This window comes from Bactrocera tryoni, chromosome 1, assembly GCF_016617805.1.
Source record: "Bactrocera tryoni isolate S06 chromosome 1, CSIRO_BtryS06_freeze2, whole genome shotgun sequence".
Classification (NCBI taxonomy): Eukaryota; Metazoa; Arthropoda; class Insecta; order Diptera; family Tephritidae; genus Bactrocera; species Bactrocera tryoni.
In genome coordinates, this window is record NC_052499.1 from 78499325 (window position 1) to 78518247 (window position 18923).

The 18923-nt window shown below is 36.6% G+C and overlaps 1 protein-coding gene across 2 annotated transcripts in view; it reads right to left on the reverse strand.

Annotated features, from left to right (window-relative positions):
• Positions 1 to 17726: 17726 nt before the first annotated feature.
• The window catches only part of LOC120782731 (elongation of very long chain fatty acids protein), a 48229-nt gene continuing 47032 nt past the window's right edge, over positions 17727 to 18923 (reverse strand). For both annotated transcript variants that reach the window (XM_040115161.1, XM_040115163.1), the window contains exon 8: positions 17727 to 18030. In XM_040115161.1, coding sequence (XP_039971095.1) covers positions 17851 to 18030 — 180 coding nt within the window. In that variant the 3' untranslated portion in view covers positions 17727 to 17850. The remainder of the gene's footprint in view (positions 18031 to 18923) is intronic.

The following is an 18923-nucleotide window of genomic DNA, read 5'->3' on the forward strand; positions in this document are numbered from 1 at the left end:
CCACTGCGACCGGCGCAGCGGCAGCGGCGGTCCGCCTAGCCTTTCGCTGCAAACGAGATCGAGAATGAATGCGCGCAGCGCCAGCACCTTTTAGTAGATGTGCTTCGGTGCAGCGTAACTGGCGTCGGCTGCTGCGTAGTCGCCCGCCCACATTGGGTATTTCGCTGCGCAGTCGACTCTTACGCATGCGTTGTGCGTTGTTCTATGCATGCATAGTTGCGTGCGATTGCATTTTAGCCAGGTTTGCGGTGCAGTTGAGCGTTGCTTCGCAAGCTATTAACTTTAGTCGTTGTCGCCTCTGTAAATGTTGTTTACAACCTGAGTGCATTCTACAATCATCAACATATGACTGCATTTTTGATTGCCTCTTGTTCAATTATTCGAGATGAGAGCTCGAAAAGTACATTTATCGATTATTTTCTAAATATATTGATGTGGGTGGCTTTAACGGCAATATTAAATGGTGTGTACTCGTCATAGTTAAAGTAATCGTGTGAAGTATGTGAGCTAGCTGTTAAAGCCAGAATTATTCTATTTTTGTTACCGAAGCAAGCAGTTTCCGCTGAACCATTATCCGATATATAGGGTGATATTCCCAGCCAGGAGATATATAAATCAATTTCATCCATTTTCGCAAGAGTTTTCTTGTAGAGAGTTCTTCATAAAATACATCCTGGAAGGGAATGCCGAATATCGTAGAGGAAGCAAAAAAGGCTGTAGACGAGCCATTAGTGGGTCCTCTCACCGAAATTAGTCCTTTAGCTCTACGACATCATAGTCAAGCCCATTATGGTTTACGGAGTCCTTATGTGATGGAGGACTCTGGAAAAGACCACCCTTGCAAAGAAACTCGACAGCGTTCAACAGCGGCGTTCGTTAGCATATGTGGTGCGCTAAGGTGTATACCTGCGAAAATTGCTACCAGACTCAGATAATCTGAGTTCCTAAAAGAACACGTGCCCGAACACTCGCAAAATCTCACATACTATGACATCATACCGGATCACTTGAATCATGGAGTTATCAAACCGAATGCTGCTGGCTCCTTCTCTGCCCATATACCGGCGAGGGAGTTGTGGATGGGAAGTAGCCATTGGAGGAGAGGGGCAATGAGCTTATTTACGGTAGGGACAAAGCTTAGGGAGAAGGTTGGTGGAGAGGTTTACTATCAGGAGCTGTCTATCTCCAGTTTCAGACTTTTTAATATTGCAGCCATTAAGGTAGCTGTATTTGTTACTCCTGAGTGCAACTTCCTTCCGAGAAGTGACCATCTCTCAGATAGCAGAGCGTCGATACTAGCCTTAAACTCATTAACAGTGCATTCAGGGTTGGTCGAGGAGTTTCTAACCTCGCTATCGATTTCACCAAGTGTTTTTGTGATAAGACTGATATGGGTACCGGTCTATATCGGTATTGCAGGAAATTGCAAAGCTGATGAGCTAGCAAGGAACGACACCCTAAAACCGCTAACGATAGAATGGGAACGGGTCGGTGCTCCCGTATCCTCTTATGTAATACTACTATGTAGCTGGGCTTAGCAGAAGCTTGGCCAGCGCTGAGCCACCAATAGGTACATACGCGGTCGCAAAAGTTTTTTCACTCACGATAGATCGCAAGAGATCCAGCAATCTCTTTGCCTTCAGTAAGGCTGGCATCTCCCTAGTTGTGTGCTTTTAACAGGCCAGTGCCCTATTGGCGACCATTCTATAATGCTGGGAATCTTACAAGACACCAACTGCAGGAGCTGTATGGGAGAAAATGAAGTGAAAACAACTAAACACTTGCTTCTGGCTCTTCCGCATTTGGGAGGTCCAGATTTAAACACTTGGGAGCGCATACCTTCAGTCATCCTACTGAACTGGCGGGTATGGAAATTAAACGTCTGCGCAATTTTGTATTGGTTATTACGCGATCTGCTAATTTATAAGTTCGCACACAGGTATTTTTCTTCTTTTCTTGCTGCAAAATGTTTCAAGGGGCTTCCTAAAATACGTTTAGCCTTTTTATTTTTTGCTGCAGTATTGGAGCAGCGGCGATCTTTCTTCACAAATGCATTATCAAGTTTCATTAAGATATCTCTCTCACCTTTATTGAAGTTATCGCTTCTGGGATATTTATATTCGATAACTTTTTTATCGAAAATAATGAGAACAGTGTACATCTCTTTGACTCTTAAAATACGTTAAAAGGTTTAACAAAGCACAAAGTAGTTAAATCCAGCAGGAATAAAGAATAAGATAAAGGAATGCATTTAATTTGTCTTAAAACCTTTGTCATATTACTGACGGAGGTTTTTCTGCTTCCAGTAGTGTTGTGTGTCTTGATCAAGAGGAGCAAAAATACAGAAAATTTTAAGGCGACTTCGAAAGAACATGTTATGGTATAAATTCGCGCCGATATTTGCTATGTAACTTTTAGCTGGCTTTGAAAGCTAAAACCTATCAAAACAATTAAGCACGATGCCCTCGATGTCATCAGCAGGCTTTGCGAAGGCACCACACAATTACAAATTATAATACTAAAAATTTTATTCCCTCCAATAGGGTCAATCGCCCCAAAAAATAACTCAAATTTATTTCGAAAATTTATAAGTCACTGATATATATTTAATAAAGATAACAACTTCAAGTATTTAATTAAGCAAATTTTGTCAACATCATCACCATTTGGACTAACCAAATAAGATTAATTGCAATGCCCATTTCGAAACCGGACCATTTTGAGTGTATGTTATTGCAAAACAAAGACCGAAAAGCAACTGTGTGCAAATACGTGCCGGTACAACTTACGTGGGCCCCTAGCAAGGTCACGCGTAGCCTGTTCGCCGTCAAACGAATTTGTATTCGCGGCTGGATTTGCTCTTCAATCAGAGAGAACCAAAAAAAGCCGTCAAACAGAGTGAGAGTGGATGAGAGCTGACTCGGAGCTTGGTGACCATCAATCGTGCATATAAATGACGGATAATTTGGCAATTTCGCCATGACCTTGATGCGAAATTTAAATGTAATTATGGTGTAAACGCAAATAAATAGAAAATTAAAGGGTCATATGCAAAAGATGGTCTATCGGTCATGGCCAACATGCTAGCAAACAAAGTCTACAAAAACAATAAAACTTAGTAACTTAGTTATTTGGGATATTTCAGGTTTGGGCAAATATGTTAATGAAAGTGATGGTGGTTTCCGTACTGTTTCCAAAAATAGTCAATTGCGACGAAAATGAACAAGACGGCACGCGAATATACATAAATCTACGAAGCACCTTAACTGTATTTGGTGGTGTCGCAAGCGGTATTTAAGTACCAAGGGCGTATGCTGTAAAATTTGTTACCTTATTTGCATTAAATAGCTTGGTCTGTCTACACTTACAGTTACGAGACTATATTCAATCCCAAGCATGATAGAGGCATGATTGTGATGTTACAAACTGATGTATTGTTCTGTCAAATGCGCACCACAAAAAGTAAAGGAAGGGATTTATCGTGTACCCTATTTCTTGAGTCATGCCCAACTGTTAAATAAACTTTTTGGAATCTTGAACTACAGTCATCTGATTATTTACAGAACGTTTGTGCATTCTGCCTCGAAAAAACTGTGCCATGAATGAATCAAGCCAATTTTTGATACCATGCAATTCTCTTGGGAGTGGCCAAACACGATTGTTTTACATATGGCTCAAGCAGCTCACGACTGTTGGTCTTAGACCAAGTATCCACTGAGTATCCACTGAGTAACCAAAAAACATCCGTTTGAAGGCAAGCTAAAGTGAGCAGGCGAAACACTTCTTCCCAGCGTTGTGCGCGTAAATAAACACATCCAATGAGAAGAACAAAACAGCCCCGGATAAGAGACCCCTTTTGATAACCTCCTGTCTCGACGAAAAAAGAACATATTCTACAAGTCATTCATCATTCCCGTCCTGCTATAAGGTACGGAGGCATGGACGATAAAAACATCTGATAAGTGGGCCTTACGAGTTTTTACGGGAAAGGTTTTGTGGAAGATTTATGGTCATTTGCGCATTGGCAAGGACGAAGCGATGAGCTGTAAGAGATATACCACGACATTGACATAGTTCAGCGAATTATGAGACAGCGACTGCGCTGAATAGGTTTTGTCGTTCGAAGGATTGAAAATACTCCAGCTCTGAGAGTATTTGACGTATTAACCGCCGGGGAAAGCAGACGAAGAGGGAAACCTCCACTATGTTGGAAAGACTAGTTGGAGAAGCACCTGGCTACACTTGCAATCTCCAATTAGCGCCAAACAAGGAAAACAGGGAACAACTGGCGCGCTGTTGTAAACTCGGCTATAACCGCGTAAGCGGTATCTACGTCAATACAAAAAAAATAAGAATCTGTTACAAAACCGACTACTTTTAGTCAAATTACTTGAAAAGGCTTGAGTGACTCACGAAGATTCTGTGCTTAGCAAAAATCTTCTAATGTTTCCCGGTCTTTATATTCAAACTCTTTAGCCGCCCAGGACGTTCTTCATTAAAAGGGGAACTACAATAGTTTTCATTGTCTATTCAGAATTAGCTGCCGGTAAACAGCAGTATCTTCAGGCAGAAGTTTTTGGGGTCATAAATAAATATCAATATACAATATGGGGTATTCCATACCAAATCGACCACTTTTGAACCCGACCCCTTTAGATTTCTATCCTTTTCTACCCTTTGAAAAATATTTTTGAGAATTTTTTCAAAATTGTTTGTCCAACTCCAAAAAATTTTGAATTTTTCCAAAAAATGGCTTTTTTATTTTCAAATAGCCATAACTTTTGTAGAAATTGACTTTTGGGGACCATTTTTTTTTAGATTTTTGTTTTTGAATGAACTTTTCGAAAAAATACACGAAAAAAATTTAACACGATCAATTATATAAAATAATCGGTGTTTTTAAGTAAAATCGTCATTTTTGGGAAGTTCACCATTTTTTGTAAGTTCGCCAAAAAAACGAGCGGGGCCGATTTTTTTTTTATTTATTAAAAAAAAAAATTGTCAAATTTCAAAAACATTTGGACATTTTGTTATTCTTTACAAATGTTGAATAAGAATGAAATATGAAATATGTTGAATAAGAATGAATAAGGTCTTTGTTTTCCCCTCATCAGTGGTAAGGATCTAAAGAATCTTATTTAAGTTTTAACGTTTGATCTTTCAAATCAAACAGTTTGATATTAAAAGTCAAACACATTGTGACAGAGAATTTCCTTGGAAGCAAGTAGGTAGTAGAGATAATATAACTGGAAAACGGCTGCACATAAAAGTATATTGGATTCCAGGCCAGAAGAGCGTTCCGGAAAAAGAAATAGTCGCTGAGATTGCCAAAGGGACCATCCGCTTGCAGTTCAAGAGACTGGATGAAGCATCAGAACTACATAGATATCACGTATTTTTTAAACTTAGCAAAAAGCGACGTAACTTCGATTCGTATTAGTAATGAACCTGCAACTGGCATTGCAAAGAACCTGTAGGTCTATCTATGACGTGACAACCTCCTGTGAAATCTAACCTATCAACTATGTGGAACCGCCTTAAAGATCTTGTATCTAAAATAAGTTATTTATAATATATTAATATTAATGTGCAAGAGAAAAAGTTTTGTTCTATTTCCAATGGTTATTATTGTAATATTTTATTATTGTTTGTTGCATATAATTAATATTTTTTATATTCTTGTGAAAATTGTATAATCCACGTGTTAACTCTATTAACTTGTAATTGATCAAAATATTGACTTTTATTTAACATTTAATCACTTTAATACGTTTTTCATAACAATCGTTATTAAGTTTACATTGAAGTCAGTCACTGACGTCATTTACCCTTACGTCGAGTAATTGTTAAGGAAAGTTTATATGTGAATACTTGCATAACATTTTAATAGTTAATTCAGTAATTTACCATAAAAATGTCATTGGGTATGTCAAGAGGCATTTAAATTTTGATTTAAAAAGACAACTTTCCAAATTATTTATTCCATTAATCACAGTAAATGCTAAAAAATCGGTTCTCGATCATGTTTAAATATAATTTTTCGGTACTACGAGAGTTTACAAATTAGGCTGACTCTAGCGGGAGCTAGAGTGCTGGGCAACTATCGGCACCTGTGCGGTCACATAATTTTTCTGGCCGAATGTATAGCGGAAGAAAATTCACAAACTTTTAGACTCCAACAATGTTATGCTTTTCCTTGAAATATCAACAGTCAACTTTGAGGCGACTGAAAATTGTCAATATCTTGCTCTTCTTTTAAGGGAAGTAGGAGCTATACGAATACTCAGAATGAATGAACTTTTGCCATATTGAAAAGAAATATATAACAGATCGTAATTCACTCTAACTTTTAAGGTTACCCAGCCGGTGTGGCGCGACGGCTTTATCTTCAATCCAAACCGGTTTTGAAATCAGCAAAGAGGGGTGTGTTGTCAATAATTTCTTCTCGAACCTCTACTCGAGCTTTAGTCGATCAGAAGCCACTTTATTTACATACCAGTAGTAATAAATTTCCGCGCTTTAAAGCCGGCTTTAGTTTACATACATATAGTTGTATATGCTCCCTTAGTTGACGCAAGTGCTAATAGTTAAGTGGCAGAATTTAATTTAATTGCAGTCATTAAATGTAACTGCCAGAGTAAGCAATTGCAATTAGTCCGCCTTTCAGTCGCATATACTATCTATATAAACCGGAAAGTATCAAATCACATTTGTTAATGTTTATGTATAAAAAACGGAACAAAGACAATAACAACATTAATAAATTTTATGGACTCTTACGCAAATAACGGGTGATCCAAGTGAGGTACATTTTATTAAAAGCCTTTTTTTGACAGATCACACGTGAGTCCTGTCAAGCTGTCATGTTACTTTTGTTCAGTCTTTCCATGTCTGGCATTTCATCATGAAAAGACTTACGCCTGAACAACGTTTACAACTCGTTCAACTTTATCACGGAAATTCACTTTCTCTAAAGAATTTGTTTTACGCGCTTTGCTCAACTTATGGACAACATAGTCGGCCTACTGAGCGTACCATTCGCAACACCATCACCCATTTTGAGACCAAGCATTCATTATTGAACAATATTCCCTTAAGAAGACCACGTCCTGCACGCAGAGACGAGAGAGTGTACAGGAAATCGTGGAGAGTCGGACTAACGTATGGAACGTCTTGGCGTCGAGATCTTAAGTTGAAAGCCTACAAAATTCAGCTTTTGAAGACTTGACTGAAACAGCTTTACCTTCCCAATCGACATCGCTTCGCTCTATGGGCGGAAAGGTTCCAAGAAGATGCGACGTTTTCGAGCCAAATTTAGTTCAGCGATGAGGCCCATTTCTGATTCATTGGGTATGTAAACAAGCGAAATTGGCGCATTTCGAATGAATAGCAACCCGAAGAGATTCAAAAGCAACAATCTCATCCAGAAAAAACAACGGTTTTTGTGGTTTGTGTGCCGGTGGAGTCATCGGACCATATTTCTTCAAAAATGATGCCGGTGAGAACGTAACCGTTTCAACAAGACGGCATCGCTTTCCACATATCGCATCAATCAATAGATTATGGACACTTCGATGAGAAAATAATCTCACGTTTTGGGGCGGTCGATTGGCCAACAATGAAACAATGATATCACATCGTTAAACTTTTTCCTGTGGGAATATGTAAAGTCTAAAGCCTATGCGGACAATCTTGATTCGAATCAGGCCAATGATATCACATCGTTAAACTTTTTCCTGTGAGAATATGTAAAGTCTAAAGCCTATGCGGACAATCTTGATTCGAATCAGGCCTTGGAGTAAAGCAACACACGTGTCATTCGCTAATTACCAGTCGAAATGCTCGAACGAGTCATCGAAAATTGGACTCAAGGGTTTTCTTCTTTACTGGCATAGATACCGCTTAGTCGAGTTAACGACAGCGCCAGTCGTTTCTTCTTTTCGCATTGTTCCAAGCGAAGGTAAGTCTTTCTTTATTTGATCTTTCCAACGGAGTGGAGGTCTTCCTCTTCCTCTACTTTCTCCGGTGGGTAACGCGTCGAATACTCTCAGAGCTGGAGTGTTTTCATCCCTACGGACGGCATGATCTAGCAAGCGTAGCCGGTGTCTTTTAATTCGCTGTGCTATGTCAATGTCGTCGTATAGCTCACACAGTTCATCGTTCCATCGAATGCGATATTCGCCGTGGCCAACGCGCAAAGGACCATAAATCTTTCGCAGAACTTTTCTCTCGAAAACTCGCAACGTCGACTAATCAGTTGTCATCATCCAAGTCCCTGCACCATATAGCATGACGGGAATTATGAGTTACTTATAGAGTTTTGTGTTTGTTCGTCGAGAGAGGTTGGTAAGAGCTATTCTGCGTTGGATTTCGAGGTTGACATTGCTCTTGCTGTTAATACTGGTTCCAAGACAGACGAAATTATCTACGATTTCAGATTTATGACAGTCAACAGTGACGTGGGAGCCTAGTCGCGAGTGCGACGACTGTTTTTTTTAATGGAGAATATGTTCACGCAAGGGAGGAGTTCTACGATTGCCAATCACTTAGGAGTGGCCGGACACGATTCTTTTACATATGGCTCAAGCGACTTCCAATTTTATCCTTAGTCCAAGTATCCTCTGTGTAGCCAAGGACATACGTTTGAAGGCGAGCTTAAGTGAGAAGGCGAACCAACCCTCCCCTGGGTTGTACGCTGGGCTTGGGACCTGCCACGTAAAAAGCGCCCCTAATGAAAAGTCGAAATGGTTCACCCTTTATGAAAACAACAAAGATAACAACAACAAGTGTATTAAACATTAATACATTTTATGAACACTTACGTAAATATTAATGCGCCAAAACTATTTGGAATGATCACTGCATACACACACACACATACAAACATATTTGGTATTTACCGACTTTAATTGGCTCTCACCTGCCGATAGCATTGTATAACCAACAAGCTTGTTATGAATTAAACAGTTATATATAAATGTACATATGTACATGTGTACAGATGCAACGGCTAATAAATATTTGTCAGATTTCTAAGTAGCGTGAGATCATTTCATATGCCACTGCCTTTTTACATTAGTTTGTGTTTACCTTGTTGCATGTTCATACATAAATTTGTAACGTGTGAGCACACTCAACTCTTTGGCGTAGGCGTTAGCACAATCATAAAATTGTCCACTTTTCAGTTCCGATTGGCTGCCCCTTGTGGGTCACCTTGATTGTGTGTTCGGCTGTGTGTACACGTATTGTCCCGCCCGCACCTGCCACAGCAGCCGCCAACCAATCATTACAGTAACTTTACATGGCAATATTTGTATTTGCTTACACAATTGAGCCGAGTAAATACGATGATTGGAAAAAAAATTGCGAAGAATGCATTTATTTGAAGTGTGTTCATGTCGAAACTAGCCTCGTACAATAACACCGCAAGCATCGTAAAAATAATAGTAATCATGACTTAGAACTTTGCTGCCAACGCACAATTTCCATTAATATCTTGTACTAAAATAGCGAATTCATTTAGTGGAATTCTACAAAAAGTCAATTTAATTTAACTGCCAGTCAACTAATTGCTTGCTACGCTTGCGCAAATTTTCTCAAGTGCTAAATACACACACGCACACACATAGTTGCAAAAATCACGCAGGTCGAGCTGTTGCAGCGCAGTGTCCTATATTTTGAAGAGCTACTTTGCTGGTTACTGTATGCTCGTACAAGCGCTGTTAGAATTATTTCGAGACCTCTTAACTTTGAACGCTTAATGAGCTCCACCTATTCCATCTTATTTGCCAATTGTTATAGTAAGCAGGCTGAAAGTCCATATCGCTTTAAAGAAAATCACGCTTCATTGAATTTCAAAACTTAGTTGCATATTTCAACAGTTGTTATTGAGGACGTAGAGACACCATTAAAGTGAACTTCTAACTTTTTGTTACCACTTTTGTAGAACGATTTAATTTTGGTTTCAATATAGGACTCAGTCTTGGTTAACACCTCTTCATTATCACTAATTTACTTTACTTACTAGCGCATATTCTCTGAAGATCTGAGGTTAGGAAAAGTTTGTTATAGGACACAGAAAGCCACTATGGAATATTACGAAGATAGGCATGATTTCGTGCAGTTTTTCAAAAGTTTTTATTGACTTGTGACAAAAGACATTACCTCGAAGAAACATTGTTTGCTTCTTCTTCTAACGCTTTTCCGCGCATTCGGCAATCAATATTGCAATGTAAAGCTCGTTGTTGATAGGATTTCAAGATAGTCGACGAAAAATAGTTTGGGCGCATTTGAAAATATAGTTACCATAAGTTAGCGAGCCAACTGTTGCATATTTTCACGCTTTCAGATTCAATTCATCACCTCCTCTTCAGACAGATTACTCTCCATTAGTTTCTGATGAGAAAGGAGCCATACTTCATCCATTGTGAAATATCGATGTAGAGCTTCAGATTTATAACGATTTCAAAGCTATAAAAAGTGCTCAGAGCCATCATTTTACTGTTATTTCGGTCAATTGTGGAACTCACTTACACCGACCTTTCGCATACCCAAAATGTCATGAAGTTTTATCAACGTGTACTCTCCTAACATCTTTAGAGCGCAACTTGATCAGCTTCGATTCATCAGACTCTGCCAACGTCCACCGAGGACGATGTAGACAGTGGGTCTCCAAAAAAGGCAAATACCGCCGAAAACCTTAAAAAAGTCGCCAAAATAATTTCGGTAAAGTGAAGTTTCAGTAAAGTGAAGTTTTTCGAGATAGCGTAGACTCTGAATAGATAACATGAACCGGTACGTCATATGATTCACGAATAAGCTACGAGCAAAGTGATATTTGATTTTTGATATTTTTGTACGTAACATTGTCACTTAGACTCCCACAGTGCTCAAATATTTCAATTCTCATGTCTGTACAGAATTTAGAAAAATATTTATCATTACCGCCGTTTCTTCTCATGATTTGAGGCTTTATTGTTAAACACTAGTCATATACTCATTCTTAAAAATTTTTCATTGCTAACCGCAACTTTATCCCATCTTTGTTGCAGATTTTCAATTTTAAGTCGAAAAAATTATTTGTTTTTTAACGCGATCCATCGAATCGATCTAATTTTTGGCTTCTTCGTAAAAACGAAAGTGTTGTTCGGCCAAGTCATGCATTATCAGTCGGAATATGTAGAAATCAGAAAGTGCGATGTCTAGAGAGTACGGTGGGTGGGGTAGAATGTCTCATTTCTAAGTTTCGAGTTATGTTTTCACGACCAGGTAGTCGAGCATTGTCATGTAGAAGTATTAACTTGTCATGTCTTTGCGAGTATTGCAAGCGTTTTTCCTTCATCGTAGGTCTCCTGTAATACAATATTGTAGTTTCGCCTGGTTGCAAGAGTTCATAGTCGCATCAGACGTTGCTTGTCTTCCATATTATATTCGCAAAATTTTGAACTTATAAAACCATTTCCGACACGTTCTTTCACTAATACAGTGTTCACCATATGTTTATAATATCAAAGAGCTTAGTTAACTCTTTTACAAAAAAACAAATCCAACAGAAATTGCAAAATTTCGTCAGCATAAAAAGCTGTTGACTGACTAACTGCAGAAGGACATGTGATCGACGTTTACCAAAAAGGTCAGATAGATCTTGTAATCTCACAAATATTCATAGAAAACTGAGAATTCTCTAAATCAAAGCACATACCTTATGACATCCAAACCGTTCTCGTTTATTAAGCTATAAGCATTCTTATCGTATTGGAATTTATAGAAACATCCACTCCAATGCTTAAATTACCTTTGGAATGATTTTGGTGATCAAATACTGAGTTCGATCCTTACCGATCATTTTAATAAAGATACTGGCGGGAAAGTACTCTTCCCACGCTTGTAAATTGACAGCCTCAGAGTCCAACGCACACCCACCTGAATTGTCAATACTGTTGACTATATAAATGATTCGTTTTTACAAAAGACTAATATTTGCGTTTGGTAAGCAAATATTTCCTGTGTAGAATTTGTTTCTTTATATCCAGTGTATAGAACACGAGCAAAAGTGTTCGTATTGAATTCAAAATACTGGTTTTATAATAACAATAATTACGATGGCAGCATCAGAGGTAGTTAGTGCCAACTAGTTCATATTTTCGTACAGTGCAGACAGAAAAAGACTACCATTATCACTTACCAGCTATTCTTTTGACACAATATTGTCGACGTCTTAACACTAGAATAACCCTACAAGACCTAAGTACTCACCCGCTAGACAGAGTGCAAATATTTGTTATAATAACAACAGGATAAGCTTGATTTCTATATTACGCTGAATGCCGGGTATACAAAGTATGGTCCCACCTTAATTCGGTTACGAGATATTGCTTATATACTTATATCATGTAAAGGGTTATGCATTTCGAGGTTTAGTACTTCTTTAAAAAAAAAAACACAAAAATTTCAAATTTAATGGGCAATGTTTATTATTATTTGAAGGAACATTCTTTGGCATTTATTTTTTTGAATGACCCATCCATTGAGTCCAATTTTCGATAACTTGTTTGAGCATTTTGACTGGTAACTGACGAATGACTCGCTTGATCTTGCGCCAAGACCTAAATCGAAGCGGACTTGTGCGCATAGATTTTAGACTTTACATATGCACACAGGAAAGAATCTAACGGTGTGATATGGCACGATTTTGTTGGCCAATCGACCGGCTCAAAACGTGAAATTATCTAGTCACCGAAGTGTTCTCTCAATAAATCCATTGTTTGATGGGATGTGTGGGAAGCGGTGCGGTCTTGTTGAACCCAAATCTCGCCGCTCATCATCGTTCGGTTATCATGACACGATAACGATATCAACCGATGATTATACCGGCCCATAAACCAAACCGTTTTTTTTTTTTTTTGCATAAAATGGCAGCTTTTGAATCTCTTCAGGTTACTCGAAATCCCAAATAAGGATCGAAAACGTTAAATCTTTTTGGAACTTTTCAAAAAACCATATAGCGAAGCGATGTCGCTTGGGCACAGGGCTTTCCATGATGAAATGAATGAAGAATGAAATCTCGCCGCTCATCATCGGTCGGTTATCATGACACAATAACGATATTAACCGATGATTATACCGGCCCATAAACCAAACCTTTTTTTTCTGCATGAAATGGCAGCTTTTGAATCTCTTCAGTTTTATCGAAGTCCCAAATGAGGATCGAAAACCTTGAATCTTTTTGGAACTTTTCCAGAACCCATATAGCGAAGCGATGTCGCTTGGGCTTAGGGCTTTCCATGATGAAGTTGCAAACAATAACGAACAAAAATAACATCTCAGCTTGATATGACTCACGAGTGACCAAAAGAAAGCTTTTGAAAAAAGTGCTTCTACTTAGATCACCCTTTATATGGCACTTACATGTATTTATGTTTCGCTTGATTGCCCTTTTAATTTGAAACTTTGTATCTAAGTAGATACTATGAAACGCTCTTTATAGCAACCAATACACTGCTATGTGAAGGGGAACTACGCAAATCTGAATTAAGTTCCGACTAATCAAATTTGTACTTGGGTTTCCGAAGAAATTTATTATGAAAATTTCAAGGGTTAAAAAACAAAAGAAATATTAATATAGATTTTGGGTCCCAAATAGGAATGATATCATTACCATTTCCTTTCAAGAACTCAGTTATCAAAGAGAAATTTAGAAAGCGTGATGTTTTGGGCCTAGAAAAATGGAGATATTACTTTTCACTAAGGACTCACTTAGAAATCCCACCAAACAGACAACATAACCTTTTTCTGGCGACTGTTGGCCCTCGATGTGGTTTAAGATGGTTTATGCCTTTTAGACCATGATCCTTTGATCTTTATATTCTTGTAAACAATACACTTTTCGTAGACAGTAACAATGCGTTTCAAAAATGAATCACTTCTTCGACTTTAATAAGCAAATTTCGTTCTGTACGAACATGAGAAACCCATAGGTCAAGCTGCGAAATTAATTGTGGACTTTTTATGGTCTTGTTGCGTTAGACAAATTTATTCTTTCAGCAAACCCTAATGTTGTTATTTGACGATTTGCATCGACCAAAGACTTTATTTTTTCAACATCGGCTTTAAGAATCCTTCCAGGATGTGGTGCATACTCAAGATCGAAATTGCGGGACCAAATTTTTCAAACTAATTTTCCATAGACATTACATAATTTTCGCCTTGCTTGAACTGCATTTTTAACCTTTTGATAGTAAAACAGTAAAATATGCCGAAAAGGCTGTTTTCGTTCTTCCATCCTAAATAGGTCACCAAATAAAAATTTTTACAAAAATTTTAATAGAATTTTTTCAACTAAGCAAATATATAACGATAACTCTCCTTTCCCCAGTGGTGAAGACACATGAGGCCTTCACTCACCACCTGAGTCTAGCAAACCACCAGAATGGCTTCCGTAAAGGGCACAGCACTACCACAGCACTTGGCGTTATAAACGTCCAGATAGTTAATGATCTAATCCAAGAACCACCCTGCGGTCGGACGATCCTCGTAGCGTTAGACTTGTCAAAAAGCTTTGACATAGTCAACCACACAACGCTAAATTCACAGCAACCATATTCTCAAACTGGACGAAGGAATCAGACGTGACCTTAATATTGCAGTCAATGCCGTTAAATTTCCAATAACCCTAAGGTTTTAGGCGTGACACTAGACAGCCTGTGCTAATTCACTCCTCATACGATCGCCATTATTGCCAACGTTAAGCCGCAACAAATTTCTCCAGTCGCTAGACGACAGCATATGGGGAAAAACAAAGTAAAGTTGTTGGCAACATACAAGGCAGTCGGTCGGTCGGTCCCTTACTATGCCGCACAAATATGTTCGTCTGAATGCAGTGAAACGCAGACGAGAAAGCTTCAGACATGCCAGTACACTGCACTCCGGACTGTAACGGGACGTCTCTTGATGTCTCCGATCGAACATCAGTGAGGCCCATATGCTGCCAGTTAAGGAACATAATAAAACTCTTCTCCATCCTCGCACCCATCCCTACAGTCGGCTGTTTGAATCGGAACCGCCTCCTAGGAGCATCAAGATGTCTTACCTTAACTACGTCGACGATATAAGACGATACGTTGACCAGATTTCGGATGATGTGACGGATCTGTCAAAAACAAAAAGCTATTGAATTACCCTTTAGAATAAAACACATTTTCTCTTCGATTTCTGTATGGATTCATGAGTTTATTCAAAGAAACAGAATTCCACTAAGTAACTTTACAAAAGTACATTATAAAGTAGACACATTAGGCACATTAACCTTACAAAAGTATGCAAATAATAATTAAGCGTAGCAATACATATCTACTCGTATGTGTATATAATATATGGTTGTGTGTGTTGTACAAAAGAGCATTGTTGTTTTTGTTTTTTTCAATGAAAATAACGCGTTATACATATTTCGAAAAGAGAATATACAAACAAACATAATTTGACTACCAGTAACCCTTGCAAAAGGAAAATTATATAAAGTATATTGTATATTATATATATAAGTATATATAAAAGTATATATGTATGTATGCATATAAACTATTGCTTACACGACGTGTAAATGTACGTATGTATTGGTGTGCTTGTGTAAAATACAAATTGCAAATTAAAACAACAAAAAAAACTGCCGTTAACGCACGTCATATGAATTAAAAAGCTTAAAATGCAACAACAACAACTAAGAGTTACAGTTAATAATTTCGTAAAATTTCTTGCTTAATAAGAGCTTTTTTTTACATTATACTCAGTATGTTTTAATAAAAATAAAGAGAATAAACGAACAATAGCGCTTAAGCATTAATTTAACTACAAATATAAACTTCATTCTTGCTAACTACATACATACATATTTATATATACATGCTTGCACTTATCCACTTACTATACACATGCGCACGCACTGTCTGTCATGTATTGTAGTATATAAATTTATATATATGTATACATATGTATATGTATATCGTCACCTAAAATGCAAAACCACGTATCATAAAAAAAAATCTAAAATCGCTGTCAGGTATAATAACCGATATTATAGCGAAAACTCAAATTTTGTTTCAATATGACTAACCAATATATAACCAAAACTCAAATTTTTGTTTCAATATGACTAACCAAAATATAACCATTTTATAACCAAAATCAATTTTTCTTCCAATATGAGTGTTTTTTATATCGTTTTTCCATCGTCAGTAAAGTTATGAAGCATGCTGTTACCGTTATTTTGCATTTTAGAGTACGATATACATATATCTATATACATACATACATATACATATATACAACGAGTATATTGTTTAATAGGACGCAGCTAACTAAGTAGTGATATTTGTAAATATTTATAGGCATATACATACATATTTATAAATATAGTTTGTTCATCAGTTACTTATTTGTCCACAAAATGGAATACCTCGCCCGTTTTTATACAAAATATCATTTTCTTATTTGATTTTTATTTTCATTTCTTTGTTTTCTTGACTTAAATTTTGCAACATATACATAAAATGCTGTGCTATCAGTGTACTTGACATTGTTGTTGTTTGTTATTATTATTAATATTTTTTTTTTTTGTTACTATTTCGAACTTTTCTTTGACGGGTTATATAAAAAAATTTACATTATTAACTGGCTATAAATACATTTACATAAGTCTAATTTATTGGTAGGTAAATGTATACAAACGCACATTGCGCATGCGCGCCGCCGACTAGCCATAATTGCGCAGCAATCGCTATGGTTGTCGGGTGCACGCATGCAATCGTGTGATTTACGCGCATAACTGCACTATAAAGTAGTAGAGTTTAATACAAAAAAGAAAATGAGAATTTTAATTGTAACTTTTTTTGGTGGTAGTAGTGTCGCTTGATAGTAGTTGTTGCCTTTGTAGCATATAATAATAGTATACGGTAGTTGTTGTAGTTGTAGCAATATTAACAATAGTTTTTGTAGATGTCCATTTTATTATTACATTAATGTATTTCCCTGTTGTTGCCAAGTTTGCGTAAAACTTTAAGATTCGCTTTGTTCTGTTTCTTCATATACATATATATGTATGTACATATATGTATATTTGTATATATGTGATATTTTTGCATAATTTATGCCGTGTGGAGAATGTAAAATACCATTTGAATGCTTACAAATTTATAACAATAAATTGTTTGACTTCGCCTTTGCTTTCCCTCCCTACTCCTACTCCTCCTCCTCCTCAATCTACAAGAAAGCGGCGCGCAATTGTTGCTCTTCTATATCTAATAAATGTACTTAAATAAAATTTATGGGTTGCTTTAATTTGATTTTCTTTTTTAATTTTTTGTTTTTTGTATTTTTGTGTTGTTTTTGTTTTTGCTTTTGCCTAAATGAAACATATGTTTTCTGCACTTCGCTTTGTTTTGTTAAACGTTTCTTTGTTTTTTTTGCATTAAATACATACATATCTACTGCAAATTGTTTGAACAACTTGGTGATACTAGATTATGTCTAGAAATAAATGTATGTATGTATGTACAAATGTACTTGACCTTAGAACATATTCTTCTTTGTTGCTGCTATAATGTATAGTATTTATAATTATAATTAATTCTTGTGTTTCCTTTTCCAACTTTTAAATACATATATATATACAGATACATATATAAAAGCTCCATATTTACTCGATTTAAATTATTAAATATATAATTTATGTATATATAAAAAATAATCAATTTTGTTTTGTGTGTATCTGTTTTTTTTTGTTATTAATATATATATACTTAAGTTCTAACTATTCTTTGCTGGTTATTTCTGCTTGCTTTTGTTACACTTTATGCTTTATTTGACTTTTCGCTGGTGTAGACTAGAGCTACTGCTGTCCGGATTGAGTATAGCATCGTTTGTGGATAGCACACCATCGCCCTCTTTGAAGGCGTGGCCGTTAGCGTAGCCATTCTTATAGCCATTGGTAAAGTGATGATTGGGCTTGATGCTCTCGGTTTCCTCGTCCATAACGGGCTGTAGAAGTAGAAAGAAATTAGACATCAATTTAGAATTTTATAGCACATTAAAAAATTATGGTACATAATAAAAATAAGTAATAATAATAAAAATAATAATAAAAAAATAAAAATAAATAATAATAAAAAAATAAAAATAAAAATAATAATAAAAATAAAAATAAATAATAATAAAAATAAAAATAAAAAAATAAATAATTATAAATAAAAATTTAAGTCCTTGATAGCACAATTTTTACAACACTATATAGCAAAGCGCTGTCACTGATCGATCAATAGCAAGTCCTTGTATCAAAACCTTAATTATTTGGCAAAATATCTACACAAAATTTGGCATAGGTTATTGTCTAAAGCTACACTACATCCTCTGTACAGTTTATTCAAATCTGATAGTTCTAACATATGTATATGTAGCTGCCATACTGTACTACGATCAATATCAAGTCCTTGTATGGAAAACTTTTTTATTTGATAAAATATCTTTACAAATTTCGGTATGTATTATTGTCGGAAGTTGCGCTACAATCTACAAAGAATTTGTTCAAATCGGATCGATCTAGCATATAGCTGCCATACAAACTGACCGATCAAAATGAAGTCCTTCTATGGAAAACTTTTTAATTAAATAAAATATCTTATCGAAATTTGGCATAAATTATTGTCCAGAACTACGTTACAATTTCCGCAGAAATTGTTCAAATCGGATCGTTTTAACATATAGCTGCCATACAAACTGATCGATCAAAATGAAGTCCTTGCAGAGGAAACCCGTTTTTGACAAATTATCTTGACGAAATTTGGCATAGATTATTGTCCAAGGCAAAAACCCCATCTCCGAGGATATTGTTCAGATCGGACTACTATAACACATAGCTGCCATACAAGCTTTCC